At 61.7% G+C, this 27,064-nt stretch overlaps 2 protein-coding genes and 1 long non-coding RNA gene across 8 annotated transcripts; 1 reads left to right on the forward strand and 2 right to left on the reverse strand.

Moving 5' to 3' along the window:
* Positions 1 to 959: 959 nt before the first annotated feature.
* LOC136788801 (uncharacterized) lies at positions 960 to 4,828 on the forward strand. Of its 2 annotated transcripts, none has more exons than XR_010827378.1 (4): positions 960 to 1,223; positions 1,306 to 1,451; positions 1,548 to 1,638; positions 4,540 to 4,828. It is a non-coding gene; the product is annotated as an uncharacterized lncRNA (long non-coding RNA). The 2 variants fall into 2 exon arrangements; XR_010827380.1 differs by having other exon boundaries at positions 1,548 to 1,623.
* A 1,629-nt stretch (positions 4,829 to 6,457) lies between these two features.
* LOC136788796 (CKLF-like MARVEL transmembrane domain-containing protein 5) lies at positions 6,458 to 12,101 on the reverse strand. 4 transcript variants are annotated; one of them, XM_066987479.1, is made up of 5 exons: positions 12,002 to 12,101; positions 9,554 to 9,693; positions 7,061 to 7,136; positions 6,863 to 6,947; positions 6,458 to 6,686 (listed from the first exon to the last, which is right to left on the reverse strand). In XM_066987479.1, exons 1-5 carry the CDS (start codon positions 12,080 to 12,082, stop codon positions 6,661 to 6,663), a joined length of 408 nt encoding a protein of 135 aa, XP_066843580.1. In that variant the 5' UTR covers positions 12,083 to 12,101; the 3' UTR covers positions 6,458 to 6,660. The 4 variants fall into 4 exon arrangements, with proteins under 4 accessions (XP_066843580.1, XP_066843579.1, XP_066843582.1 ...); XM_066987478.1 differs by having other exon boundaries at positions 7,061 to 7,156; positions 9,554 to 9,721; XM_066987481.1 differs by lacking the exon at positions 9,554 to 9,693 and having other exon boundaries at positions 7,061 to 7,156.
* A 969-nt stretch (positions 12,102 to 13,070) lies between these two features.
* On the reverse strand, positions 13,071 to 21,322 carry LOC136788787 (polyadenylate-binding protein 2-like). Of its 2 annotated transcripts, XM_066987475.1 has the most exons (8): positions 20,795 to 21,322; positions 19,469 to 19,583; positions 19,253 to 19,320; positions 18,987 to 19,093; positions 15,633 to 15,720; positions 15,400 to 15,548; positions 14,178 to 14,229; positions 13,071 to 13,080 (listed from the first exon to the last, which is right to left on the reverse strand). In XM_066987475.1, exons 1-7 carry the CDS (start codon positions 21,305 to 21,307, stop codon positions 14,190 to 14,192), a joined length of 1,080 nt encoding a protein of 359 aa, XP_066843576.1. In that variant the 5' UTR covers positions 21,308 to 21,322; the 3' UTR covers positions 13,071 to 13,080; positions 14,178 to 14,189. The 2 variants fall into 2 exon arrangements, with proteins under 2 accessions (XP_066843576.1, XP_066843575.1); XM_066987474.1 differs by lacking the exon at positions 13,071 to 13,080 and having other exon boundaries at positions 14,129 to 14,229.
* Between the last annotated feature and the right edge of the window lie 5,742 nt (positions 21,323 to 27,064).

Raw genomic sequence — 27,064 nt, forward strand, 5'->3', positions numbered from 1 at the left:
CGGGTGAGGGCAAGGCTCTGCGCATGCGCGGCGCCCGGCCGGCGGCTTCAGGGAGGGGGAGCGCGCCTGCGCGGCGGCGTGGCGTGAGGGCACGGGGGCGCCGCCATTTTGTTGGGGGTGGGAGGGGGCGTGGCTTCTTCATATTAATGAGCTTTGGGCGTGTTAATGAGGGGTTATGAATATTGGGTCGGGTGGAGATGACCCGAGGGGGGTTGGGTTGGGTGGAGGTGACCCAAGGGGGGTTGGGTTGGTGGAGATGACCCAAGGGTTGGGCTGAGATGACCCAAGGTTGGGTTGGGTGGAGATGACCCAAGGGGGGTTGGGTTGGGTGGAGATGACCCAAGGGTTGGGTTGAGGTGACCCAAGGGGGGTTGGGTTGGGTGGAGATGACCCAAGGGGGTTGGGTTGGGTGGAGATGACCCAAGGGTTGGGTTGAGGTGACCCAAGGGGGTTGGGTTGGGTGGAGATGACCCAAGGGTGGGTGGAGATGCCCCAAGGGTTGGGTGGAGATGACCCAAGGGGGGTTGGGTTGGGTTGAGGTGACCCAAGGGGGTTGGGTTGGGTGGAGATGACCCAAGTCGGGTTGGGTTGAGATGCCCCAAGGGTTGGGTGGAGATGCCCCAAGGGTTGGGTGGAGATGACCCAAGGGGGTTGGGTTGGGTGGAGATGACCCAAGGGGGTTGGGTTGGGTGGAGATGCCCCAAGGGTTGGGTGGAGATGACCCAAGGGGGGTTGGGTTGGGTGGAGATGACCCAAGGGGGTGGAGATGCCCCAAGGGTTGGGTGGAGATGACCCAAGGGGGGTTGGGTTGGGTGGAGATGCCCCAAGGGTGGGTGGAGATGACCCAAGGGGGTTGGGTTGGGTGGAGATGACCCAAGGGGGTTGGGTTGGGTGGAGATGACCCAAGGGGGGTTGGGTTGGGTGGAGATGCCCCAAGGGTTGGGTGGAGATGCCCCAAGGGTTGGGTGGAGATGCCCCAAGGTTGGGTGGAGATGCCCCAAGGGTGGGTGGAGATGCCCCAAGGGTGCTGTTCCTCCCCACGCAGGTCAGGAACCTGACCGAGGAGATTGCTTGGCTGGACAAGATCATCGCCAAGCTGACCAAGGAGGAGAAGGCCCTGCAGGAGGCTCACCAGCAAGCTCCTGGATGACCTCCAGGCGGAGGAGGACAAGGTCAACACCTTGGCCAAGGCCAAGGTCAAGCCGGAACAGCAAGCGGACGACGTGAGTCGTGGCTCTGGGGGCAGAAGGTCCTGGCCGGGGCGGACATTTGGGGGCTGATGGGAGGTCCCCGCCCCGCCGGCAGCTGGAGAGCTCGCTGGAGCAGGAGAAGAAGATCCGCGTGGACCTGGAGCGGGCCAAGAGGAAGCTGGAGGGCGACCTGAACCTGGTGCGGGAGAGCATCGTGGACCTGGAGAACGACAAGCAGCAGCTAGACGAGAGGCTGAAAAAGTCGGGCCCCAGCCGCCTCCCCTCCCCCTCCCGGGCCCCTTTCCCATGATCCCTTTCTGCTGGGGCCGTGACGGGGCGGCACGCGTCCTCCTGCAGGAAGGACTTGGAGTTGAACGCGCTCAACGGCAGGATCGAGGACGAGCAAGCGGTGGCCGGGCAGCTCCGGAAGAAGGTCAAGGAGCTCCAGGTCGGGGGCGAGGGGGAGGGGCTGGGGGGAAGAACCTCCAGTGGTTGGGTTGGGTTGGGTTGGGTTGGGTTGGAGAGTCTCCATTGGTTGGGTTGAGGGGTCTCCAGGTGGTTGGGTTGGGTTGGGTTGAGTTGGAGAGTCTCCATCTGGTGGGATTGGGTTGGAGTTGAAGAGTCTCCGTTGAGTTGGGTTGGGTTGGGTTGAAGAGGGTTGGGTTGTCTCCACTGGTTGGGTTGGGTTGGGTTGAAGAGTCTCTGTTGGTTGGGTTGAGTTGGGTTGAGTTGGGTTGGGTTGGGTTGAAGGGTCTCCATTGGTTGGGTTGGGTTGAAGATTCTCCATTGGGTTGGGTTGGGTTGGGTTGAGTTGGGTTGGGTTGAAGGGTCTCCATTTTTTGGGTTGGGTTGAGTTGGGTTGAGTTGGGTTGAGTTGGGTTGAGTTGGGTTGAGTTGGGTTGAGTTGGGTTGAGTTGGGTTGAAGGGTCTCCATCTGGTTGGGTTGGGTTGGGTTGAGTTGGGTTGGGTTGGGTTGAGTTGAGTTGGGTTTGGGTTGAAGGGTCTCCATTGGTTGTGTTGGGTTGAGTTGAGTTGAGTTGGGTTGAAGATTCTCCATTGGTTGGGTTGGGTTGAGTTGGGTTGGGTTGGGTTGAAGGGTCTCCATTGGTTGGGTTGAGTTGGGTTGGGTTGGGTTGAGTTGGGTTGAAGAGTCTCCATTGGTTGGGTTGGGTTGAGTTGAATTGAGTTGGGTTGGGTTAGGTTGGGTTGGGTTGAGGTTAGTTGGTTAGGTTGAGTTGGGTTGAGTTGAGTTTGTTGAAGGGTCTCCAGATGGTTGAGTTGAGTTGGGTTGAAGATTCTCCATTTGTATTAGCTTGGGTTGGCTGGGTTGGGTTGAGTTGAGTTGGGCTGGGTTGAAGGGTCTCCCAGATGGTTGGGTTGGGTCGAGTTGGGCTGAAGTCTCCATTGGGTTGGGGTTGGGCTGAAGCTGAGCATTGGTTGGGTTGGGTTGAGTTGGGTTGGGTTGGGTTGGGTTGGGTTGAAGGGTCTCCATTTTTTGAGTTGGGTTGGGTTGAGTTGAGTTGAGTTGGGTCCTCAAGAGGTGGGGTTGGTCCTCAAGAGGTGGGGTTGGTGGAGGTCGGGACCACCTAGAGGGGGTCGGGGCCACCTAGAGGAGGGGGGTGGGGGAGGGGAGGGGGGGAGGGGGAGAGCAGGAGGAGGAGGACACCAGGAGGGGGAGGAGGAGGAGGAGGAGGAGGAGATCAGTAGGAGGAGGAAGAAGGAAGAGGAGGAGGAGGAGGACGCCAGGAGGAAGTAAAGGGGGAGGAGGAGGAGGAGGAGGAGGAGGGCAGGAGGAGAAGGAGGACACCAGGAGGAAGGAGGAGAAGGAAGAGGAGACCAGGAGGAGGAAGAGTAGAAGGAGGAGGAGGAGGGGAAGGAGAAGGAGGAGGACACCAGGAGGAGGAGGAGGAGGAAGAAAGAGGAGGAGGAGGAGGAGGAAGACATCAGGAGAAGGAGGAGGAGGAGAAGGAGGAGGAGGAGGAGGAGACCAGGAGGAGGAGGAAGAGGAGGAAGAAGGAGGGGGGAGGAGCAGGAAGAGGAGGAAGGAGAGGGAGGAGGAGGAGGACACCAGGGGGATGAGGACACCAGGAGGAGGAGGAGGAGGAGCAGGAGGATGACGGGAGGTAGAGTAGAAGGTGGAGGAGGAGGAGGAGGAGGAGGACACCATTAGGAGGAGGACGAGATCAGGAGGGAGGAGGAGGAGGAGGAGGAGGAGGAAGCTGGAGGCTGAGGAACGCCCCGAGGAGGCCCCGGAGCACCTGGAGACCTCCCGGCAGGAGAACGAGAACCTCCAGGGTGAGGCCCCGGCCTCCTGACCTCCTGGCCTCCTCCCCGACCTCCTGGCCTCCTCCCCGGCCTCCTGTCCCCCTCCATGACCTCCTGGCCTCCTCCCCGACCTCCCCCACGACCTCCTGGCCTCCTCCCCGACCTCCTGTCCCCCTCCCCGACCTCCTGGCCTCCTCCTCCCCGACCTCCTGGCTCCTCCCCCGACCTCCTCCCCGACCTCCTGGCCTCCTCCCCGACCTCCTCCCCGACCTCCTGGCCTCCTCCCCGACCTCCTGGCCTCCTCCCCGACCTCCTCCCGACCTCCTGGCCTCCTCCCCGACCTCCTGGCCTCCTCCCCGGCCTCCTGTCCCCCTCCATGACCTCCTGTCCTCCTCCACGACCTCCTCCCCGACCTCCTGTCCTCCTCCCCGACCTCCTGTCCTCCTCCCTGACCTCCTGTCCTCCTCCACGACCTCCTGGCCTCCTCCCCAACCTCCTCCACGACCTCCTCTCCTCCTCCCCGACCTCCTGTCCACCTCCCTGACCTCCTCCCTGACCTCCTGGCCTCCTCCCCGGCCTCCTGTCCCCCTCCACAACCTCCTCCCTGACCTCCTGGCCTCCTCCATGACCTCCTCCCCAACCCCCTGGCCTCCTCCCTGACCTCCTGGCCTCCTCCCCAACCTTCTCCATGACCTCCTCTCCTCCTTCCCAACCTCCTGGCCTCCTCCCCGACCTCCTGTCCCCCTCCACAACCTTCTGGCTCTTCCACAACCTCCCCGGCCCCAACCTCCTGTCCTACTCCTCGACCGACCTCCTGTCCTACTCCCTGACCTCCTGGCCTCCTCCCTGACCTCCTCCCCGACCTCCTGGCTTTCTCCATGACCTCCTGGCCTCCTCCCCAACCTCCTGTCCTCCTCCCTGACCTCCTCCCCAACCTCCACAACCTCCTCCCCGACCTCCTGTCCTCCTCCCCGATCTCCTGGCCTTTCTCCATGACCTCCTCCTGGCCTCCTCCCCGACCTCCTGGCCTCCTCCACAACCTCCTCCCCGACGTCCTGTTGTCCCCCCCCCCCCCCCCCCCCAGGCCTCGCTGGAGCACGAGGAGGCCAAGATCCTGCGGGCGCAGCTGGAGCTCCCCCAGGCGCGGGCGGAGGCCGAGCGCAGGGCGGCCGGGAAGGGCGAGGAGCCGGAGCAGGCCCAGGCGCGGCCACCCGCGGGCCCTGGAGGCCCTGCAGGCCACGCTGGAGGCCGAGACGCGGAGCCGGGGCCAGGCCCTGCGCCTGAAGAAGGAGACGGAGGGCGACCTCAACGAGACGGGGAGCCCGCGGCGTTGGGCTACCTAGAACCTCGGCTCCGCCGGGAGAGGTTTCGGCCCTCTGAACCTCGGCTCCGCCTGGAGAGCATTCGGCCCTCTGTAGTCCATGTGTGGAGGAACGTTCTGGGTTGGGCTACCTAGAACCTGACCTGCACCAGGAGAGGTTTCGTTCCTCAGTAGTTGATCGGTGAAGGCTTCTTCTGGGTTGAGCTACCTAGAACCTGACCTGCACCCGGAGAGGTTTCATTCCTCTGGAGATAAAAGGGTGGAGGCACCTTCTGGGTTGGGCTACCTAGAACCTGACCTCCACCTGGAGGTGTTTCATCCCTCTGTACTCGATGGGCGGAGGCATCTTCCGGGTTGAGCCACCTAGAACCTGACGTTCACCTGGAGACATTTCAGTCCTCTGGGGATAAAAGGTGGAGGAACGTTCTGGGTTGAGCTACCTAGAACCTCACCTCCACCCTGAGAGGCTTCATCCCTCTGTAGTTGATGGGTGCTGGTGTCTTCTGGGTTGAGCTACCTAGAACCTGACCTCCACCTGGAGAGGCTTCATCCCTCTGTAGTTGGTGGGTGCAGGCATCTTCTGGGTTGGGCTACCGAGAACCCCCACCTTGAGATGTTTCAGCCCTCGGCAAGGAGCTGGGCTACCGGGTGGGGCGGCCGCCTAGAACGCGGCCGGGCCGGCGGCCACCTGGAGGCGGGGGCCCAGGCCGTCTACAGCCTCTGTGGCCGATGCCGTCGCATGACCTAGAACCCGGTTGACACGGTGGCCACGTGGAGACGGGTGGCCGAGGCCATCTGCCATGTCCAGTGTCGTAGGATGACCTAGAACACGGTTGACCTGGTGGCCACGTGGAGATGGGTGGCCGAGGCCGTCTACAGCCTCTGCGTCCGATGGCGTTGCGTGGTCTAGAACGTGGTTGACCCGGTGGCCACCTCAAACGGATGACCAAGGTCATCTACAGCCTCTATGTCCATTGCATGACCTAGAACGTGGTTGGCCTGGTGGCCACGTGGTCATGGCTGTCCTAAGCCACCCCCAGCCTCTTTGATGCCATTGGGTGACCTAGAACCTGGTTGACCTGGTGGCCACCTCAGATGGGTGACCGAAGCCTCTATGACCAATTCCATTGCATGACCTAGAACCCGGTTGCCCTGGTGGCCACCTGAGACAGATGCCCAAGGCCACCTCCCACCCCCAAGTCCCGTGCTGTAGCATGATCTAGAACCTGGTTAACCTGGTGGCCACGTGGAGATGGCTGACCAAAGCCACCTACAGCCTCCATGACCAATTCCATTGGGTGACCTAGAACCCGGTTGACCTGGTGGCCACCTCAGATGGGTGCCCGAGGCCACCTCCAGCCTCCATGACCGATTCCGTTGGGTGACCTAGAACCCGGTTGACCTGGTGGCCACCTCCCACCCCCAAGTCCCGTGCCGTAGCGTGGTCTAGAACCCGGTTGACCTGGTGGCCACGTGGAGATGGGTGCCCAAGGCCGCCTCCAGCCTCCACGACCGATTCCGTTGGGTGACCTAGAACCCGGCCGGGTTCCTATGGGGCTGCCCCACACATTCCCGCCCCCAACTCCCCCCCCCCCCCCCCCCGCCATATCCACCCCAAATCTGCCCCACACCTGCCCCACCAAGATGGCGTCGGGGACGGCGCTAATAAAGCTTAATCAGCAGCCCTTAACGAGACATTAATTAGCGTCCGCGCGCGCGGGCGGTTACATCGCCCCCTAATTAACAAACCGCGGTCGTTAATCGGCGGGAGGAGGGAGAGGGCGGCGGGGGGGGGCCCCAGGAGCGCGTCGATCCGTGGGGCGGGCACTTGTGGGGCGCTGGGGGCACTTGGGGGGCGCTGTGGGGCAGGATTGGGGGTCCCCATCAGGTCGTGGTCGCCTCCGGGGGGTCTGGAAGAGAAAGGGGGGGGGGGGGGTCAGATCTATGGGGCAGCCCCACGGCGGGGAGCCATGGGGCAGCCCCACGGCGGGGGAGCTATGGGGCAGCCCCACGGCGGGGGGATCTATGGGGCAGCCCCCGGGGGGGGGCGCGCTATGGGGCAGCCCCCCGGCGCTGCGGGGCTCACCGCAGGCGGCCAGGGGCCGGACGTCGTCGCGGAAGGTGGCGAAGGCGTCGTAGGCGAAGAGGAGGGCGAGGATGAGGCCGAAGGTCTGGGGGGGGGGGGAGGGGGAGGGAGGGGGCGGGGCTTAATGGGAGGGGGCGGGGCTTAATGGGAGGGGGAGGGGCTTAAGGGGAGGGGGGAGGGGGCTCCGGGGGCACTCACGAAGGTGGCCACGGGCAGGGCCTGGCGCGAGCCCGCGATGGCCACCAGGGCCACCAGCAGCGAGACGGCCACGCCGCTGCAGGCGCGGAGCAGGTCCTGGGGGGGGGGGGCGGGGTGGGGACCCCAAAACCCCCCAAATCCCCCCCACAACCCCCCCCCCCAGCCCCCCCCATAACCCCCCGACCCCATAACCCCCCAGCCCCCCCATATGACCCCAAAACCTCCCCAAATCCCCCCAAATCCCCCCTGACCCCCCCCCAGCCCCCCCACATGACCCCATAACCCCCCCCATATCCCCCCCCATAACCCCCCCGACCCCATAACCCCCCCCCCATAACCCCCCCCATATGACCCCACAACCCCCCCACAGCCCCCCCATGACCCCCCGACCCCATAACCCCCCCCCCATAACCCCCCGACCTCATAACCCCCCGTATCCCCCCCCATAACCCCCCTTATACCCCCCCCATACCCCCCCAGCCCCCCCATATGACCCCATATGCCCCCATAACCCCCCCCCGACCCCATAACCCCCCCATATGACCCCATAACCCCCATAACCCCCCCCATATGACCCCACAACCCCCCCATAACCCCCCCATCCCCCCATAACCCCCCCCCATATCCCCCATATCCCCCCACAACCCCCCATAACCCCCCATATGACCCCATATGACCCCCCCCCATCCCCACCCCCCCCGACCCCATAACCCCCCCATAACCCCCCCATAACCCCCCCCCCAACCCCCCCAGCCCCCCCACATGACCCCATAACCCCCCCCATATCCCCCCATAACCCCCCCACCCCATAACCCCCCCACATGACCCATAACCCCCAACCCCCATGACCCCCCCCCACACCCCCCCATATGACCCCAACCCCCCCATGACTCCCCCCCATAACCCCCCCGACCCCATAACCCCCCCATATGACCCCCCCATAACCCCCGCCCACACCCCCATATGACCCCATAACCCCCCAGCCCCCCCATATGACCCCCATAACCCCCCCATATCCCCCCCATAACCCCCCGACCCCACCCCCATAACCCGACCCCATAACCCCCCATAAATGACCCCATAACCCCCCAGCCCCCCCCATGACCCCATAACCCCATAACCCCCCCATAACCCCCCCAATCCCGGCCCCATAACCCCCCCGACCTCATAACCCCCCCATAACCCCCATATGACCCCATAACCCCCCCCAGCCCCCCCACATCCCCCCATAACCCCCCCACATCCCCCCTTTATACCCCCCCATACCCCCCCAGCCCCCCCATATGACCCCATAACCCCCATAACCCCCCACAACCCCCCATATGACCCCATATGACCCCATACGCCCCCATAACCCCCCCCGACCCCATAACCCCCCCATATGACCCCATAACCCCCATAACCCCCATATCTCCCCCATAACCCCCCCATATGACCCCACAACCCCCCCACAGCCCCCCATGACCCCCCCCGACCCCATAACCCCCCCATATGACCCCATAACCCCCCATAACCCCCCCATATCTCCCCCAGCCCCCCCATATGACCCCATAACCCCATATCCCCCCCATAACCCCCATATGACCCCATAACCCCCCCATAACCCCCCCCCCATATGACCCCATAACCCCCATAACCCCCCATATGACCCCATAACCCCCCCATATCCCCCCCCAACCCCCCCCAGCCCCCCCACATGACCCCATAACCCCCCATATGACCCCATCCCCCCATAACCCCCCCCCCCCCCCATAACCCCCATGACCCCATACCCCCCCCATATCCCCCCACATGACCCCCAACCCCCCCATAACCCCCCCCGACCCCATAACCCCCCCCCATAACCCCCCCCCACATCCCCCCTTCTACCCCCCCATACCCCCCCCCAGCCCCCCATATGACCCCATAACCCCCCATAACCCCCACAACCCCCCATATGACCCCATATGACCCCCCATCCCCCCCGCCCCCATAACCCCCCTGACCCCATAACCCCCCCACCCCATACCCCCCATAACCCCCCCCCCCATATGACCCCCATGACCCCATACCCCCCACACCCCCCCCCATATGACCCCACAACCCCCCATGACCCCACAACCCCCCCCGACCCCATAACCCCCCCCTGCCCCCCCAGACCCCACAACCCCCCCATAACCCCCCCCCCCCCATATCCCCCCCCTGCCCCCCATAACCCCATAACCCCCCCATGACCCCATAACCCCCCCATACCCCCAGCCCCCCCATATGACCCCATAACCCCCCCCCATAACCCCATAACCCCCCCCGACCCCCATAACCCCCCCGACCCCATAACCCCCATATGACCCCATACCCCCCACAACCCCCCCCATGACCCCCCCCGACCCCATATCCCCCCCCATAGCCCCCCCCGACCCCATAACCCCCCATATCCCCCCCATAACCCCCCCAGCCCCCCCCATATGACCCCACAACCCCCCCATGACCCCCCGACCCCATCCCCCCCCGTACCAGGCAGGCGCCGTGGGGCAGGGCGGGGGCCGTGCGCAGGAGGCGCCCCCGAGCGCCGCCGCCCCCAGCGCCTGCAGCAGGGCCGGGCCCAGCGTGGGGGCGGCGGGGGCCAGCAGGGCCAGCAGCAGGGCCCCCAGCGCCTGCACCCCAGAGACGGGCCATATGGGGCTGTATGGGGCTGTATGGGGCCGTATGGGGCCGTATGGGGGGCCGTATGGGGCCGTATGGGGCCGTATGGGGCCGTATGGGGCCGTATGGGGCCGTATGGGGCTGTATATGGGGCTGTATGGGGCTGTATGGGGCTGTATGGGGCCGTATGGGGCTGTATGGGGCTGTATGGGGCTGTATGGGGCCGTATGGGGCTGTATGGGGCTGTGGCATGGGGCTGTATGGGGCTGTATGGGGCCGTATGGGGCCGTATGGGGCCGTATGGGGCTGTATGGGGCCGTATGGGGCCGTGGGGCCGTATGGGGCCGTATGGGGCTGTATGGGGGGCCGTATGGGGCTGTATGGGGCTGTATGGGGCTGTATGGGGCTGTATGGGGCTGTGGCGGGGGCTGTATGGGGCTGTATGGGGCCGCATGGGGCTGTATGGGGCTGTATGGGGCTGTATGGGGCCGTATGGGGCTGTATGGGGCTGCATGGGGCTGTATGGGGCTGTATGGGGCCGTATGGGGCCGTATGGGGCCGCATGGGGCTGTATGGGGCCGCATGGGGCCGTATGGGGCTGTATGGGGCTGTATGGGGCCGCATGGGGCCGTATGGGGCTGTATGGGGCTGTATGGGGTCGTATGGGGCCGCATGGGGCCGTATGGGGCTGTATGGGGCCGCATGGGGCCGCATGGGGCCGCATGGGGCCGTATGGGGCTGTATGCATGGGCTGTATGGGGTCGCATGGGGCCGCATGGGGCCGTATGGGGCTGTATGGGGCCGCATGGGGCCGTATGGGGCTGCATGGGGCCGCATGGGGCCGTATGGGGCCGTATGGGGCCGTATGGGGCCGCATGGGGCCGTATGGGGGCTGTATGGGGCCGTATGGGGCCGTATGGGGCCGTATGGGGCCGTATGGGGCTGTATGGGGCTGTATGGGGCCGTATGGGGCCGTAGGGCCGTATGGGGCTGTATGGGGCCGTATGGGGCCGCATGGGGTCAGGCATGGGGCTGTATGGGGCTGTATGGGCGGGGCCGCATGGGGCCGTATGGGGCCGTATGGGGCTGTATGGGGCCGTATGGGGCCGCATGGGGCCGGGGGGGCAGGGGGACCCCATAGGGACCCATAGTGCCCCATAGGGACCCCATAGACCCATAGGGACCCATAGGGACCCCATAGAGCCCCCATAGAGACCCGTAGGGCCCCATAGAGACCCGTAGGGACCCATAGGGACCCCATAGAGACCCCATAGGGACCCCATAGCGACCCATAGGGACCCATAGCAACCCATAGCGACCCCCATAAGGACCCATAGAAACCCCATAGGGACCCCATAGGACCCCCCCAAGCCCCATAGCACCCCAATAACCCCCATAGAGACCCACAGGGACCCCATAGGGACCCCATAGGGACCCCACAGACCCATAGGGACCCATGGCGACCCCATTGGGACCCATAGGGGCCCCACAGCACCCCATAGCGGCCCATAGAGACCCCATAAATACCCATAGAAACCCCACAGAAACCCCATAGGGACCCCCAGTGCCCCATAGCCAGCCCCATAGCACCCCATAGGGACCCATAGGGACCCCAGAGCCCCATAGCGACCCACAGCTGACCCATACCCACCCCATAGCGCCCCATAGCGCCCCATAGCGACCCCATAATGCCCCATAGCGCCCTATAGCAGCCCCCCGGCGCCCTATAGCGTCCCAATAACCCCCCATACCCCCCCCACAACCCCCCCCATAACCACCCCATAACCCCCCGTAACCACCCCCCAGCACCCCATAGCTGCCCCATAGCACCCCATAACCGCCCCATAGCACCCCATATCCCCCCATAACTGCCCCCCAGCACCCCATAGCTGCCCCATAGCCACCCCATAGGGCCCCATATGCACCCCATAACCCCCCGCAACCACCCCATAGCACCCCATAGCACCCCCATAACACCCCCCAGACCCCATAACCGCCCCCATAGCGCCCCATACCCCCCATAACTGCCCCCCAGCACCCCATAGCTGCCCCATAACCCCCCATAACGCCCCCCAGACCCCATAACCCACCCCATAGCCACCCCATATCTCCCCCATACCCCCCCATAACCCCCCCACATCCCCCTCATAACCCCCCATACCCCCCCCCATAACCCCCCCCACACCCCCCACAACCCCCCATATCCCCCCCCATATGACCCCATAACCCCCCCATTCCCCCCCCATAACCCCCCATAACCCCCCCATATCCCCCCCCGCCCCATAGCGCCCCCCACAACCCCCCCAGCCCCCCCCGTACCAGCTGTGCCCCCAGCAGCCGCCCCTTGGGGGTGCGCAGGACCCCCAGGTCCCAGAGCCCCTGCGCCTGCGGCTGCCCCATGGCGGGGTCACGTGACGGGGGGGGGGGGGGTCACGTGATGGGGGGGGTCACGTGATTGGGGGGGGGGTGTTGGGGGGGCCGCACGTGTGGGTGTCCCCCCCTCCCCCGTGGCTGGCACCGAAGGGACGGGGACAAAGGGGCCTTGTGTGACTGGGGGCACTGGGAGGGACTGGGGAGGGACTGGGAGGGGCTGGGGGGGACTGGGAGGGGGGACTGGGAGGGACTGGGGGGAACTGGGAGGGGCTGGGGGGGACTGGGAGGGACTGGGAGGGACTGGGGGGAACTGGGAGGGGACTGGGAGGGAGTGGGGGGACTGGGGAGGGGCTGGGAGGGGGCTGGGGGGACTGGGAGGGACTGGGGGGCTGGGGGGAAGTGGTGGGGAACTGCAAAGGACTGGGATGTACTGGGAGCAACTGGGAGGGCCCTGGGCTATACTGGGAAGGAGCTGGGGGAACTGGGAGGCAACCAGGAGCGAACTGGGACGGACCGAGAGGAACTGGAATATACTGGAAGCTACTGGGAAGGAACTGGGAGGCAGCTCGGAGAGACTGGGAGGCACTGGGTGGGAATTGGGAGGGACTGGGAGCGAACTGGGGGGACTGGGATGTACTGGGATGCAACAGGGAGAAAGGGGAGGCAACCAGGAGGCGACTGGGAGTGAACTGGGCCAAACTGGGAGGGACTGGGGAGGGAACTGGGCTATGCTGGGACGGAACGGGGGGAACTGGGAGGTGACCAGGAGACTGGGGGCGAACTGGAGGGGAACTGGTAGCAACTGGGGAGCAAACTGGGAGCGAACTGGGCTATACTGGGAAGGAACTGGGGGAACTGGGAGGCGGCTGGGAGAGCCTGGGGGCAAACTGGGCCGAACTGGGGCTAACTGGGAGGGCCCTGGGCTATACTGGGAGGCAACGGGGAAAACTGGGGAGGCGACCGGGAGGCGACTGGGAGTGAACTGGGGCCAAACTGGGCCGAACTGGGTGGCCCCCGGCGGCGCGTGGGGGGGGGGGGGGGGGGCGGAGCCTCTGGGGGGCGGAGCCACCCAGTAACCAATGGGGGCAGAGCCTCGTGGGGTGGGCGGGGCCTCGTGGGGGCAGAGCCACCCAGTAACCAATGGGGGTGGGGCCTCGTGTGGTGGGCGGGGCCTCTTGGGGGCGGAGCCACCCAGTAACCAATGGGGGCGGGGCCTCGGGGAGTGGGCGGGGCCTCTTGGGGGCGGAGCCACCCGGTAACCAATGGGGGCGGGGCCTCATGGTGGGCAGAGCCTCGTGGTGGGCGGAGCCACCCAGTAACCAATGGGGGCGGGGCCTCGTGTTGGGCGGGGCCTCGTGGGGGCGGAGCCACCCGGTAACCAATGGGGGCAGAGCCTCGTCGTGGGCGGGGCCTCGTGCGGTGGGTGGGGCCTCGTGGGGGCGGAGCCACCCGGTAACCAATGGGGGGCAGGCTTCGGGGAGTGGGCGGGGCCTCTGGGAGTGGGCGGGGCCTCGTGGGGTGGGCGGGGCCTCGTGGGGGCGGAGCCACCCAGTAACCAATGGGGGCGGGGTCTCTGGGAGTGGGCGGGGCCTCTGGGAGTGGGCGGGGCCTCGTGTGACCCCCACCCATTTATGGCCCTGCCCCCTCCTTGACCACGCCCCTGGCCGCAAGCCCCGCCCCCCTTAAGCCCCGCCCCCTTTAAGCCCCGCCCCCTCGGGTCACATGACAGGCGGACGCCATCTTCCCCGGGGAGCCTCTTTTATTACCCCCCCCCCCCCAAATCCCCCAAAACCCCCTCGGGGTGGGGAAAAAAGCCCCGCCCCTCCCCCAAGCCCCGCCCCCTCCCTCGAGGCCCCTCCCCCCTTCGCTAAGCCCCGCCCCCCTCCCCTTTAAGCCCCGCCCTCCCTCCCCCCGGCGACGTCGTGCCTCCGGCGCCACCTGCAACGATACAAAGAGACTGAGACCGGGGGAGGGGGCGGGGCCCAAGGGGAGGGGGCGGGGCCTCGCTGGAGGGGGCGGGGCCTCGCTGGAGGGGGGCGGGGCCTCGCTGGAGGGGGAGCCCCGCCCCCCCCCCCCCCCCTCCCAGGAGGCGGAAGCGGGCGCGGCTGTCGGCGGGCGGCACGGCGGCGCGGGGTTAATAGGGGGAGTACCAGGAGGTGGCGCGGGCGCGGCCCCTGCGGGGGGGGAAAGGGGGCGGGGTTAAAGGACCGGAAGGGGCGGGGCTGGAGGACCGGAAGGGGCGGGGCTTGGGGACCGGAAGGGGCGGGGCTTGGGGGGCCAAGGGGGCGGAGCTGGGGGGCCAGGCCCCACCCGCCCCCCTTGAGGCCCCACCCACCCCCTCGAGGCCCTCGAGGCCCCGCCCCCATTGGCTCCACCCCCTACCCGCGGGCCCTCCCATTGGTCCCCCCTTTATGCCCCGCCCCCATTGGCTCCACCCCGCTAGGCCCCGCCCCCTCGAGGCTCCTCCCACCTAAGCCCCGCCCCCCTTTAAGCCCCGCCCACCCCCTTCAGACCCCGCCCCCATTGGGCACCGCCCCCTTAAGCCCCACCCCCTACCTGCGGGCCCTCCCATTGGTCCCTCCCGTTAAACCCCTCCCTTTTTGGCCCCACCCCTTTAGGCCCCACCCCCTTCAGGCCCCGCCCCCATTGGGCACCGCCCCCCTTAAGCCCCACCCCCTACCCACGGGCCCTCCCATTGGTCCCCCCTTTATGCCCCGCCCCCATTGGCTCCACCCTGCTAGGCCCCGCCCCCTCGAGGCTCCTCCCACCCAAGCCCCGCCCCACCTCCCCTTCAGGCCCCGCCCCCATTGGGCACTGCCCCCTTAAGCCCCACCCCCTACCCGCGGGCCCTCCCATTGGTCCCCCCTTTATGCCCCGCCCCCATTGGCTCCACCCTGCTAGGCCCCGCCCCCTCGAGGCTCCTCCCACCTAAGCCCCGCCCCCTTGAAGCCCCGCCCACCCCCTTCAGGCCCCGCCCCCATTGGGCACCGCCCCCCTTAAGCCCCACCCCCCTACCCCGCGGGCCCTCCCATTGGTCCCTCCCGTTAAACCCCTCCCCCTTTGGCCCCACCCCTTTAGGCCCCGCCCCCTGAAGCCACACCCACCTAAGCCCCGCCCCCTCCGACCCCGCCCCCTTAAGCCACGCCCCCTTTAGGCCACGCCCCCTCCCCTACTCCCCCATGGCCCCCCGTAGGCCCTACAGGAGACCCAGCCCCCCTCCCTCCCAAACCCCGCCCTCCGACCCCACCCCTTTAAGCCCCGCCCCCTTAGGCCCCACCCCTTTAAGCCCCGCCCCCTTAGGCCCCACCCACCTAAGCCCCGCCCCCCTTAGGCCCCGCCCCCACCTGTAGGCCCTCCCGCGGGGCCGGCTGTAGGCGCTGTAGAAGCGGGCGCGAGCGGCGCTGTAGCCGCCGCCGCGGCCCCGGTACCGGGCGCGGGGGAAGCCCCGGTCGGTGCTGCTGATCCCCGGGCGGTTGGTCCGCTTCGGGATCACCTGACCCGTGACGTCACAGGGGGGCGGGGTTAAGGGGCCACGCCCGTTAGGCCACGCCCCCCATAAGCCACGCCCTTTTCTCACCTTGATCTGCCGCCCGCGGAAGAGCGACTCGTCCAGCGCCATGGAGGTGCGCACCGACTCCTTGTCCGAGAACTCGATGTAGGCGAACCTGCGGGGGGTTTTGGGGGGCGAATTCGGGGCTTTTTGGGGCTTTTCGGGGCTTTTGGGGGTTCTGGGGGTGTTTGGGGGCTTTTAGGGGGATTCGGTCGGGTTTTTGGGGAGGATTTGGGGTTTTTTAGGGGGTGTTTCGGGGTTCTTCTGGGGGCGTTTGAAGGTTTTGGGAGCTTTTTGAGGTGTTTTGGGGCTTTTTGGGGTCTTTTTAGGGTTTTTCAGGGTGTTTTGGGGTTTTTAGGGGGATTTGGGGCTTTTTAGGGAAATTTGGGTTTGTTTTCTTTTGGAGGATTTGGGGTTTTTTAGGGGGGTTTCAGGGGTTCTTCTGGGGGCGTTTGAAGGTTTTGGGAGCTTTTTGAGGGGTTTTGGGGCTTCTTGGGGTATTTTGGGGTCTTTTGGGGTCTTTTGGGGGTTCTGGGGGTGTTCGGGGGTTTTTAGGGGGATTCGGGTGGGGGTTTTGGGGGGATTTGGGTTTTTTAGGGGTTTCGGGGGTTCTTCTGGGGGCGTCTGAAGGTTTTGGGAGCTTTTTGAGGTTTTGGGGCTTTTTGTGGTCTTTTAGGGTTTTTCAGGGTGTTTTGGGGTTTTTAGGGGGATTCGGGGCTTTTTAGGGAAATTTGGGTTTGGTTTTTTTTTTGGAGGATTTGGGGTTTTTTAGGGGGTTTCGGGGGTTCCTCTGGGGGCGTTGAAGGTTTTGGGAGCTTTTTGAGGTGTTTTGGGGCTTCTTGGGGTATTTTGGGGTATTTTAGGCTTTTTAGGGTCTTTTAGGGATTCTGGGGGTGTTGGGGGTTTTTAGGGGGGATTCGGGTGGGGTTTTTGGGGGGGGATTGGGGTTTTTAGGGGTGTTTCGGGGCTTCTTTCAGGGGTGCTTGAAGGCTTTAGGAGTGTTTCGAGGTTTTGGGGCTTTTTGGGGTATTTTGGGGTCTTTGGGGTTCTGGGGGTGTTTGGGGGTTTTTAGGGGGATTCGGGTGGGGTTTGTTTGGAGGATTTGGGGTTTTTAGGGGGTGTTTCGGGGCTTCTTCTGGGGGTGCTTGAAGGCTTTAGGAGTGTTTCGAGGTTTTGGGGCCTTTTAGAGCTTTTTGGGGTATTTTAGGGTTTTTCAGGGTGTTTTGGGGTTTTTAGGGTGGATTTAGGATTTTTTACGGGGATTTGCGTTTTTTAGGAGGTGTTCCAGGGCTTCTTTTGGGGGTGTTTCGGGGCTTTTAGGAGATTTTCAGGGTTATTTTGGGGCTTCTTGGCGTATTTTGGGGTATTTTAGGGTTTTGGGGTGCTTGGGAGTTTTTAGGGGGATTTGGGATTTTTTAGGGGATGTTTCGGGGTTGTTTCGGGAGCGTTTGAAGGCTTTAGGAGCTTCTCAACGTTTTGGGGCTTTTTTGGGGGCTTTTGGGGCTTTTTAGGGCTTTTTGACATATTTTAGGATTTTGGGGGGTGTTTTGGGGTTCTTAAGGGGGATTTGGGTTTTTTTTAGGGGAATTGGGGTTTTTTAGGGGGTGTTTCGGGGTTCTTGTGGGGGCGTTTGAAGGTTTTAGGAGCTTTTCAAGGTTTTGGGGCTTTTTGGGGTATTTGGGTTTTTTTTCAGGGGGAACCTTGAAGGTTTGAGGACCTTTCTGGGGGTCTTTGCATTTTTGTGGGGTGTATTTAGGGATTTTTCGGGGTGTTTCCGTTTTCTTGGGGCGCTTTCGGGGGAGTTTTAAGGTTTTAGGAGCTTTTGGGGTCTTTCCAGGGCTGTTTTAGGGTTTAGGGGCTTTTGGGGGCATTTCAGGGGTTTTTGGGGGTGTTTTGGGGCTATTTGGGGTTTCTCTCAGGGGTGTTTGAACGTTTTAGGGTCCTTCGGGGGGGGTTTAGGGCTTCGGGGAGCTCCCTGGGGTCTTTTGGGGACTTCTGGGGGTCTTTAGGGGTTTCTTTGGCAACTTTTTGGGGTTCTTTGGGGCTTTTGGGGGCTTCTGGATTTTCTTACAGGTTCTTTTGGGTCTTTTCGGACCATTTTGGGGTGTTTTGGGGCTCTTTCGAGTCTTTCAGGGGTCTTCTGGGGCTCCTTGGGGTCTTTTGGGATTTTTTGGGGTGTTTCAGGGTCTTTTCGGGCCCTTTTGGGGGTCTTTAAGGGTCTTTTGGAGCTTTTCGGGTTGTTTTGGGGTGTCTTTTGGGGCCTTTCAGGGCTTCTGGATTTTTTACTGTTTCTTTTGGGTCTTTTTGAACCGTTTTGGGGGTGTCTTGAGGCTGTTTCGAGTCTTTTAGGGCTCCTTGGGGTCTTCTGAGGTTCTTTGGGGTCTTTTGGGGCTCTTTTGGGTGCTTGGGGTCCTTTTGGGGCCTTTCGGGGCTTCTGCATTTTCTTACTGGTTCTTTTGGGTCTTTTTGGACCATTTTGGGGGTGTTTTGGGGCTCTTTTGAGTCTTTCAGGGCTCCTTGGTGTTTTCTGAGGTTCTTCGGGCTGTTTTGGGGCTCTTTTGGGGCCTTTCGGGGCCTTTTTGGGCTCTTTTGGGGCCTTTCGGGGCCTTTTTGGGCTCTTTTGGGGCCTTTCGGGGCTCTTTTTGGGCCCTTTCGGGGCTTCTGGATTTTCTTACTGGTTCTTTTAGATCTTTTTGGACCATTTTGGGGGTGTTTTGGGGCTGTTTCAAGTCTTTCAGGGGCTCCTTGGGGTCTTTTGGGGCTCTTTTGGGGTGTTTCGGGGCCTTTTGGGGCTTTTCAGGTTGTTTTGGGGCGTCTTTTGGGGCGTTTTGGGGCTCTTTTGGGGTGTTTCGGGGCCTTTTGGGGGCTTTTCAGGTTGTTTTGGGGTATCTTTTGGGGTGTTTTGGGGCTCTTTTGGGGTGTTTCGGGGCCTTTTGGGGCTTTTCAGGTTGTTTTGGGGTATCTTTTTTTGGGGCGTTTTTGGGGCCTTTTGGAGCTTTTCAGGTTGTTTTGGGGCGTCTTTTGGGGCGTTTTGGGGCTCTTTTGGGGTGTTTCGGGGCCTTTTGGGGCTTTTCAGGTTGTTTTGGGGCGTCTTTTGGGGCGTTTTGGGGCTCTTTTGGGGTGTTTCGGGGCCTTTTGGAGCTTTTCAGGTTGTTTTGGGGTGTCTTTTGGGGCGTTTTGGGTCTCTTTTGGGGTGTTTCGGGGCCTTTTGGGGCTTTTCAGGTTGTTTTGAGGTGTCTTTTGGGGCGTTTCGGGGCCTTTCTGTGTCCTTCTGGGGCTCTTCGGGGAGCTTTCTAAGGGTCTCGGGGGTCGTTTTGGGTCTTCGCTGAGCCGCGGGGTATTTTTGGGGCGAGTTTTGGGGGTTTCGGGGGCGGGAGCTCACCCTTGGGGTGCCCGCTGTACTTGTCGCACAGGATGGTGACGCGGTTGACGGAGCCGCAGCCGTGGAAGTGGGCCTCCAGCTCCTCCGCCGTCGCCCCGTAGTCCACCTAAAAAAAGGGAGGGGGGCGGGGTTAAACCGAGGGGGCGGGGCTTAACGCGCGGGGGGCGGGGCTTAACGCGCGGGGGCGGGGCTTAACGCACAGGGGGCGGGGCTTAGCGGGGCGGGGCGTTAAGCCCCGCCCCCGCGGCCCCCCCCCCCAACTCACGTTGCCCACGTAGATGGAGCGGGCGTCAGCCTCCATCTTCTCCTCCAAGGACATGATCACCGGGCCGGCTGCGGGGGAGGAGCCTCGGGTGAAAGGGGGCGGGGCTTGGGGGTAAAAGGGGCGGGGCTTGGGGCAAAGGGGGCGGGGCTTGGGGCAAAGGGGGCGGGGCTTGGGGCAAAGGGGGCGGGGCCTGGGGCAAAGGGGGCGGGGCCTGACCGTTGCCCGGCGGGGGGCTCATGTTCATCTGCTTCTCCACCTCGTTCTGCAGCTCTTTGAGCTTCTCCGCCTCCTCCTCCATCTCCCGCACCCGGGCCTTGATGGCCTCCAGCTCCTGTCGTGGGGGCGGGGGGGGGGCAAAGGGTAAGATAAGCCCCGCCCACCCCCGCGTGGCCCCGCCCCTGTCCCCAGACCCCCCCTGTGACCCCAGACCCCCCCACATGACCCCAGACCCCCCGTGACCCCAGACCCCCCAAATCCACCCCCCATGACCCCAAAGCCCCCCCTCCCTCCTCCCGTGACCCCAGGCCACCCCCCGTCACCCAGGACCCCCCCAAGTGACCCCAACCCACCCCAGACCCCCTCGCACCCCCGCGACCCCCCCCAAACCCCATTTTCCCACCAGATTCCCCCCTCACGTGACCCCGGACCCCCTCACGAGACTCAGGAACCCCCAAAATCCACCCCATCTAACCCAAAACCCCCTCCCCATCCCCCCCACGTTACCCCAGACTCCCCTCACCCCCCAAATCCCTTTTCCCACCAATTCCCTCCCCACGTGACCCCAGACCCCCCCCCACGTGACCCAGGACCCCCCTCACCCCCCCTCACAGACCCCCCAAACCCCCTTTTCCCGCCAACCCCCCCCACATGACCCCAGACCCCCCCCCATGACCCAGGACCCCCCCCGTGACCCCAGACCCCCTCGCACCCCCCACGACCCCCCCAAACCCCATTTTCCCACCGTTTCCCCTCCCCACGTGACCCCAGACCCCCCCACGTGACCCACCCCCCGCGTGACCCCAGGACCCCACCCCGTGACCCCAGGACCCCCTCGCACCCCCCGCGACCCCCCCAAACCCCATTTTCCCGCCATTCCCCTCCCCCACGTGACCCCCGCCGACCCCACGTGACCCCAGCCCCCTCCCCTTCCTCTTCCCGTCCCCCCATCCCCTCCCTCACCCCCCCCCCACGTGACCCAGGACCCCCCCCCCCCACAACCCCATTCCCACCCCCCACCCCCTCTTCCCGCCATTTCCCTCCACCACGTGACCCTAGCCCACCCCACGTGACCCGGGACCCCCTTCCCCCCACCCCACGTGACCCGAGACCCCCCCAACGCCCCCCATTTCCCGCCGCTTCCCTCCCCACGTGACCCCAGCCCCCTCCCACGTGACCAACTCCCCTCCCGCCCCCTCCCCACCCCCCAACCCCCTCCCACGTGACCGCAGCCCCCCTCCCCTCCCTCCCCACCCCCCAGCCCCCTCCCACGTGACCGCAGCCCCCCCCCCTCCCTCCCCACCCCCCCCCCCCAATTCCCCTCACCGGGTCCTCGATGGCGGAGTCCCCCGCGTCCCCGTCCCCCAGCCCGGCCTCCTCCTCCAGCTCCTCGTGGCCCTCGTGCGGCGCCTGCGGGCCGGCGACCGCCGCGGCGGCGGCGGCGGCGGCGGCGACGGCGGCGGACACTCCGGCCCCCCCCCCGGCGACCCCCCGGCCGACGAACCGGCAGCGGCTCCCCCGGCCGACGACGACGAGGAGGAGGCGGCGGCTCCTCCGGCGGCCCCCCCGGGCCTCCCCCGGAGCCCCCAGGGCCGCTCCGCCGCTGCTCCCCCCCTCCCCCCACCCCCCCCCCTCCCCCTCCTCCTCCTCCTCCTCGGCCGCCCCTGCCGCGAGCCCCGGCTTCCCCCGCCGCCCCTCGTCCCCGTGGTGGTGGTGGCCGGCGGAGCCCGGCCCGTTCCCGTAAGGCCCCGGCCCGGGGCCCGGCTCCGCGGCCGCCGCCGCCGCCTCGGCCCCGCCGCGCTGCCCGGAGCCGCCGCCGCCCCGCAGCGCCGCCGCCATCGCCGCCCGCCCCGTGGCGCCTGCGCGGCGCCGCCGGCCGCTGATTGGCCGAGAGGGGCCGAAGGGGCGGGGCGGGGGGGCGCCCCGGGGACGCGGCCCGGGAAACGAAATCCCCGTTTTTTATTGTTTTTTTTTTTGTTTTAGTCGTTTTTTGGCGTTATTAACGGCTTCCGGCAGCGCCGCGGGGCGCTGTGAGCTCCGAATTCGTGGCGGCTTGGGTTTCGGTGGGGTGTAGAGGGGTTGGGGGAGGGCGCGGGCGGGTAACTGCTCGTTCCCCCCCCCCCCGCAGCCCTTCTCGGCCCCTAAAAAAAAAATTATCCACAGTTTTACCCTTTATCTTGTTAATATTAATATTATTCAAAAATATTGTGTATATGTTACCTCAGAATTTAAGTGGTTTTGTGTTTATGTGGGTTTTTGAGGGGCTGGGGGAGAGGGTGGATGGGTAACAGTGCTCATTTCCCCCCGCAGCCCTTCTCGGCCTCAAAAAAACGTTTTTCTCCACAGTTTTACCCTTTATCTTGTTAATATTAATATTATTCAAAACTATTGTGTATATGTTACCTCAGAATTTAAGTAGTTTTGTGTTTATATGGGGTTTTGAGGGGTTGGGGGAGAGCGCAAATGGGTAACGGTGGCCGTTTCCCCCTGCAGCCCTTCTGGGCCTCAAAAAAACGTTTTTCTCCACAGTTTTAACTTTAATCTTGTTGTTATTGAGATTTTTAAATGGATATTGAGCAAATGTTACCTCATAATTTAAGTACTTTGGGGTTTATGCGGGGTTTAGAGGGGTTAGGGAGAGCGCGGACGGGTAACTGCTCGTTTCCCCTCGCAGCCTTTCTTGGCCCTGAAAAGACGTTTTTTTTTTCCTCGTTTTTATACTTAATATTGTCATTATTACTATTTTAAGTAGTTATTGCGTAAGTTCTACCTCGGAATGTAAGTAGTTTTGGGGTTTATGTGGGTTTTTGAGGGGTTAGGGAGACAGCGCGGATGGGTAACGGTGCTCGTTTCCCCCGCGGCCCTTCTCGGCCCTCAAAAAACGTTTTTTTCCACAGTTTTATCCCTAATCTTGTTAATATTAACATTTTAAATAGCTATTGTGTAAATGTTACCTCAGAATTTAAGTAGTTTTGTGTTTATGTGCGTTTTTGAGGGGTTGGGGGAGAGCGCGGACGGGTAACTGCTCGTTTCCCCTCGCGGCCCTTCTCGGCCCTAAAAAAACGTTTTTTTCCACAGTTTTACCCTTAATCTTGTAATTGTTCGTATTTTATATTGTTATTCTGTATATATTACCTCAGAATTTAAGTAATTTTGTGTTTCTGTGGGTTTTTGAGGGGTTGGGGGAGAGCGCGGATGGGTAACGGCGCTCGTCTCCCCCTCAGAGCCCTCTTCAGCCCTCAAAAAAACCACTTTTTCCCCATTTTAACCATAAACTGTGTTTTTTAGCCGTATTTTAACTCGTTATTATGCGTGCGTAACCTCAGAACTTAATTAATTTGGTGTTTATTTGGCTTTAGAGCGGTGAGGAAAGCACGCTGCCGCCCGTCGGCGCTCGTTCCCTCCTCCGAGCCCCTTCTCCCCCCTTCAAACCCCTTTTCTCCACCGTTTCCGTCACTAATTACGTCGCTGTCTGTATTTTAATTACTAATTATGCATTTTTTTGCCTGATAATTCAGTTAATTTTGCGTTTTTGTCCGTTTTAACGCCACGCGCAACGCGCACCCAGAGCTGACAGCTCTCACTTCCCCCTCCCTGCCCCTAAAAGCCCCTTTCCCTCACAATCTCCTCCCTCGTTTCATTATTAATTACCCGTTCTATTAAAATATACCCCCAATAATTAATTAATTTACAGATTTCCTCAGAATTTAATTGTTTGCCGTCTTTGTGCGGTGTGCGAGGCCGTGCCGAGCGCCTCTCAGAGCCCCCTCAAAGCCCTCACGTGCCCCTCAAACCCCTTTTCCTCACCGTTTTCCTCATTAATTACGTCATTATCGAAATCTTTATCGTTATTAATTTTTTTATTTAATTAATTTCTTTTAATTAATTATTTTGCAGGTATTTACTCAATTCAAACTTTGAGCTCTTTTCGAAGCGCGCCGCTGGCCGACTGCGCAAGTTTCCCGCTCGGGGCCCATTTTCTACCCTTAACAAAAAAAAAAAAACAAACAATTTTTCCTCACGGTTTCTCTCATTAATTACGTCTTTCTCCGTATTTTAATTAATTATTATGCAAATGTTTTCTTTTAGCGTAAATTTTTCACTTTTACGCCGGCTTTAAGGAGCAAAGAGCGCTGCCGACGGCGCTCTTTCCCCCTCACAGCCCTTTCCTGCCCTTAAAAACCCCTTTTCCTCACCGTTTTAATCATTAATTGCGTTTGTACCCAAATTTTAATTATTAAGCACCCATTTCTTCACTAATTAATTAATTTTTTTACATTGGTTTGTAAAAAGGCAGGAGCAAAGCAGGCTGCTGAGCGATGACGCCCATTTCCCCCCAAAACCCCTTTTTTCCCGCCCCAAAAACCCCTTTTCTTCCCCGTTTCAATCACTAATTGCGTTCGTACAAATTATTAATTAATTAATTAATAATTATTAATTAATTAATTAATAATTAGTGACACATTTCCACAAAAAACCTAAATTTTTACTTTTTAAGCCGCTTTCGAAGGCGGCCGCTGGAAAACGGCGGGAAATGGAGGGGGGGGATGAGGGGCGAAATGAGGCGATTTTGGGGTGAAACGAGGCAAAATCGGGGTTTTGGTCGGGGGGCGAGGGGAAAGGGGGAGAATTGGGGCGAAATGAAAGGATTTGGGGGAATCGGGGGGAAACTGGGGGAAAACGTGGGGGAAGGGAGGGGAATTGGGGGAAAAGTGAGGGGAATTGGGAAAAGTGAGGGGATTTGGGGGAATTTGGGGGGATTTGGGGGGGGAATTTGGGGGGATTTGGGTGAATTTGGGGGATTTGGGGGGAATTTGGGGGGATTTGGGGGAAACGGAGGGAAAACCGGGTTATTGGGGGGATTCGGGGAAAACTGACAGGATTTAGGGGGAAATGAGGGAAATTTGGGGGAAACGGGCAAAAAGAGGGAGAAGTGGGGAGAGCTGAAGGAAGCCGGGGGGTTTGGGTGAAATAGAGGGGAAATTGGGCAAAATTGTGTGGGAATTGGGGGAAACTGAGGTAAAAGCGGGGAGATTGGAGGGGGGAACGGGAGGAAATGGGCCCAGATTGGGGTGGAGGAGGGGAGTTGGGGGTGGTTTGGGGTGGGACGAGGGAGAGGTTGGGGGAAATTGGGGTGAAAGAGCGGGGAATTGGGAAAAGGGGAGAAAGGGAGGGAAATCGGGATTTGAAGGGAGAATGGGGAGAAAAGGGGGAGTTTGGGGGGAAATCAAGGGAATTTTGGGGTGAAACTGGGGAGAATGGGGCAATCTGAAGGGAAATGGGGGGAAACTGGGGAGAATGGGGGATTTGAGGGGAAATTGGGGAGAAAGGGGGATTTGAGGGGAAATTGGGGGGATTTGAGGGAATTTCGGGGGATTTGAGAAAAATGGAGGGGGATTTGAAGGGAAATCAGAGGAATTTGGGGTAAATATGAGGAGAATGGGGCAATCTGAAGGGAAATAGGGGAAATTGGGGAGAATGGGGGGATTTGAGGGGAAATTGGGGAGAAAGGGGGGATTTGAGGGGAAAATGGGGAAATTTGAGGGAATTTCGGGGGATTTGAGGAAATTTCAGGGGAATTTGAGAAAAATGGGGGGATTTGAAGGGAAATCAGAGGAATTTGGGGTAAATATGAGGAGAATGGGGCAATCTGAAGGGAAATCAGGGAAACTGGGGAGAATGGGGGGATTTGAGGGGAAATTGGGGAGAATGGGGGGATTTGAGGGGAGAATGGGGGGATTTGAGGGAATTTCGGGGGGATTTGAGAAAAATGGGGGGATTTGAAGGGAAATCAGAGGAATTTGGGGTAAAAATGAGGAGAATGGGGCAATCTGAAGGGAAATCAGGGAAACTGGGGAGAATGGGGGATTTGAGGGGAAACGGGAGAATGGGGGGATTTGAGGGGAAAATGGGGGATTTGAGGGAATTTCGGGGGGATTTGAGGAAATTTCAGGGGGATTTGAGAAAAATAGGGGGGATTTGAAGGGAAATCAGAGGAATTTGGGGTAAATATGAGGAGAATGGGGCAATCTGAAGGGAAATCAGGGAAACTGGGGAGAATGGGGGGATTTGAGGGGAGAATGGGGGATTTGAGGGAATTTCAGGGGATTTGAGAAAAATGGGGGGATTTGAGAAAAATAGGGCGGATTTGAAGGGAAATCAGAGGAATTTGGGGTAAATATGAGGAGAATGGGGCAATCTGAAGGGAGATCGGGGAAACTGGGGAGAATGGGGGATTTGAAGGGAAAACGGGGAGAATGGGGGGGATTTGAGGGGAGAATGGGGGAATTTGAGGGAATTTCGGGGGGATTTGAGGAAATTTCAGGGGAATTTGAGAAAAATGGGGGATTTGAAGGGAAATTGGGGAGAACGGGGGGGATTTGAGAGTAAAATGGGGGGGAACCTTGGATTTGGGGGCACCTTTGACGCGCTCCGGGGCGAAGCCGAGGTGAACCGGGGGAGACCTGCGAGAAGCGGGGCTTTGGGCTAAAAACGAGGGGAATCGGGCAAACCGGGGGGGGTTCCCGTGGCGTCCCCACCCCCTCCTCGCCACCCTCGTCATCGTCACCCCCCCCCCTTCTCGGGGCCGAAGGTCCGGGCCCCGTTATCAGCGTCTCGGAGGCGAGGCCGAAGGTCGGCGGGCAAGGAGGGCCCGCGGGCGCCGAGGAGACGCCGGGGGGCGGGGGGGGTCCCTTCTCCGTTAAAATCCCATTTTTTTTTAAAAAAAAACCGCCTTTTTCCCCCTTTTGGGGGGCTTTCCGCCCCTTTCGGGCCTTCCTCGCCGCTTTCGGGGGTCCCCCCGTGTTTTTTGGCGGGTTTTCTCCTCAGTTTCGAGGGGCCCTCCGCCATTTTGTGGGGTTCGCCTCAACCTTCGGGGATTTTCCCTCGTTTTTGGGGGGTTTCCCCCCGTTTTGAGCCTTTTTCCCCATTCTTCAGGGGCTCCCCCTCCATTTTGAGCCCATTTCCCTGCTTTTAGGGGCTCCCCCTCCATTTTGAGCACTTTTCCCCCATTTTTGAAGGCCCCCCCATTTTAAGCCCATTTTCCTCTTTTTTAGGGTTTCCCAGTTCCGTTTTAAGCCCGTTTCCCCATTTTTGAAGGCTCCCCCCTCCATTTTAAGCCCACTTTCCTGTTTTTTTACGCTTTCCTCCCTCCATTTTAAGCCCATTTCCCGATTTTTAGCCCCCCCTCCATTTTGAGCCCCCCTCCATTTTGAGCCCCCCCTCCATTTTAAGCCCATTTCCCGATTTTTAGCCCCCCTCCATTTTGAGCCCCCCTCCATTTTGAGCCCCCTCCATTTTAAGCCCATTTCCCCATTTTTACAGCGTTCCCCTCTCCCTTTTAAACCCTTTTCCCCGCTTTTCAGGCCTCCCCCTCCATTTTACGCCCCATTTTTCCGGCTCACCCCCTTATTTTACCCCTTTCTCCCCCTTTTCCCCTATTTTTAGCGCCGCCCCCCCATTTTACCCCTTTTTCCCCATTTTCCCCATTTCCCCCCATTCCTTAACCACGTCTCCCCCTTTTTACCCCCCTTCCCCCCCCCATTTCGCAGAATTTTCCCCATTTTCCCCCCTTCCCCCCCCCCCCCCCCCCCCCCC

Source organism: Anser cygnoides, chromosome W (assembly GCF_040182565.1).
Source record: "Anser cygnoides isolate HZ-2024a breed goose chromosome W, Taihu_goose_T2T_genome, whole genome shotgun sequence".
Classification (NCBI taxonomy): Eukaryota; Metazoa; Chordata; class Aves; order Anseriformes; family Anatidae; genus Anser; species Anser cygnoides.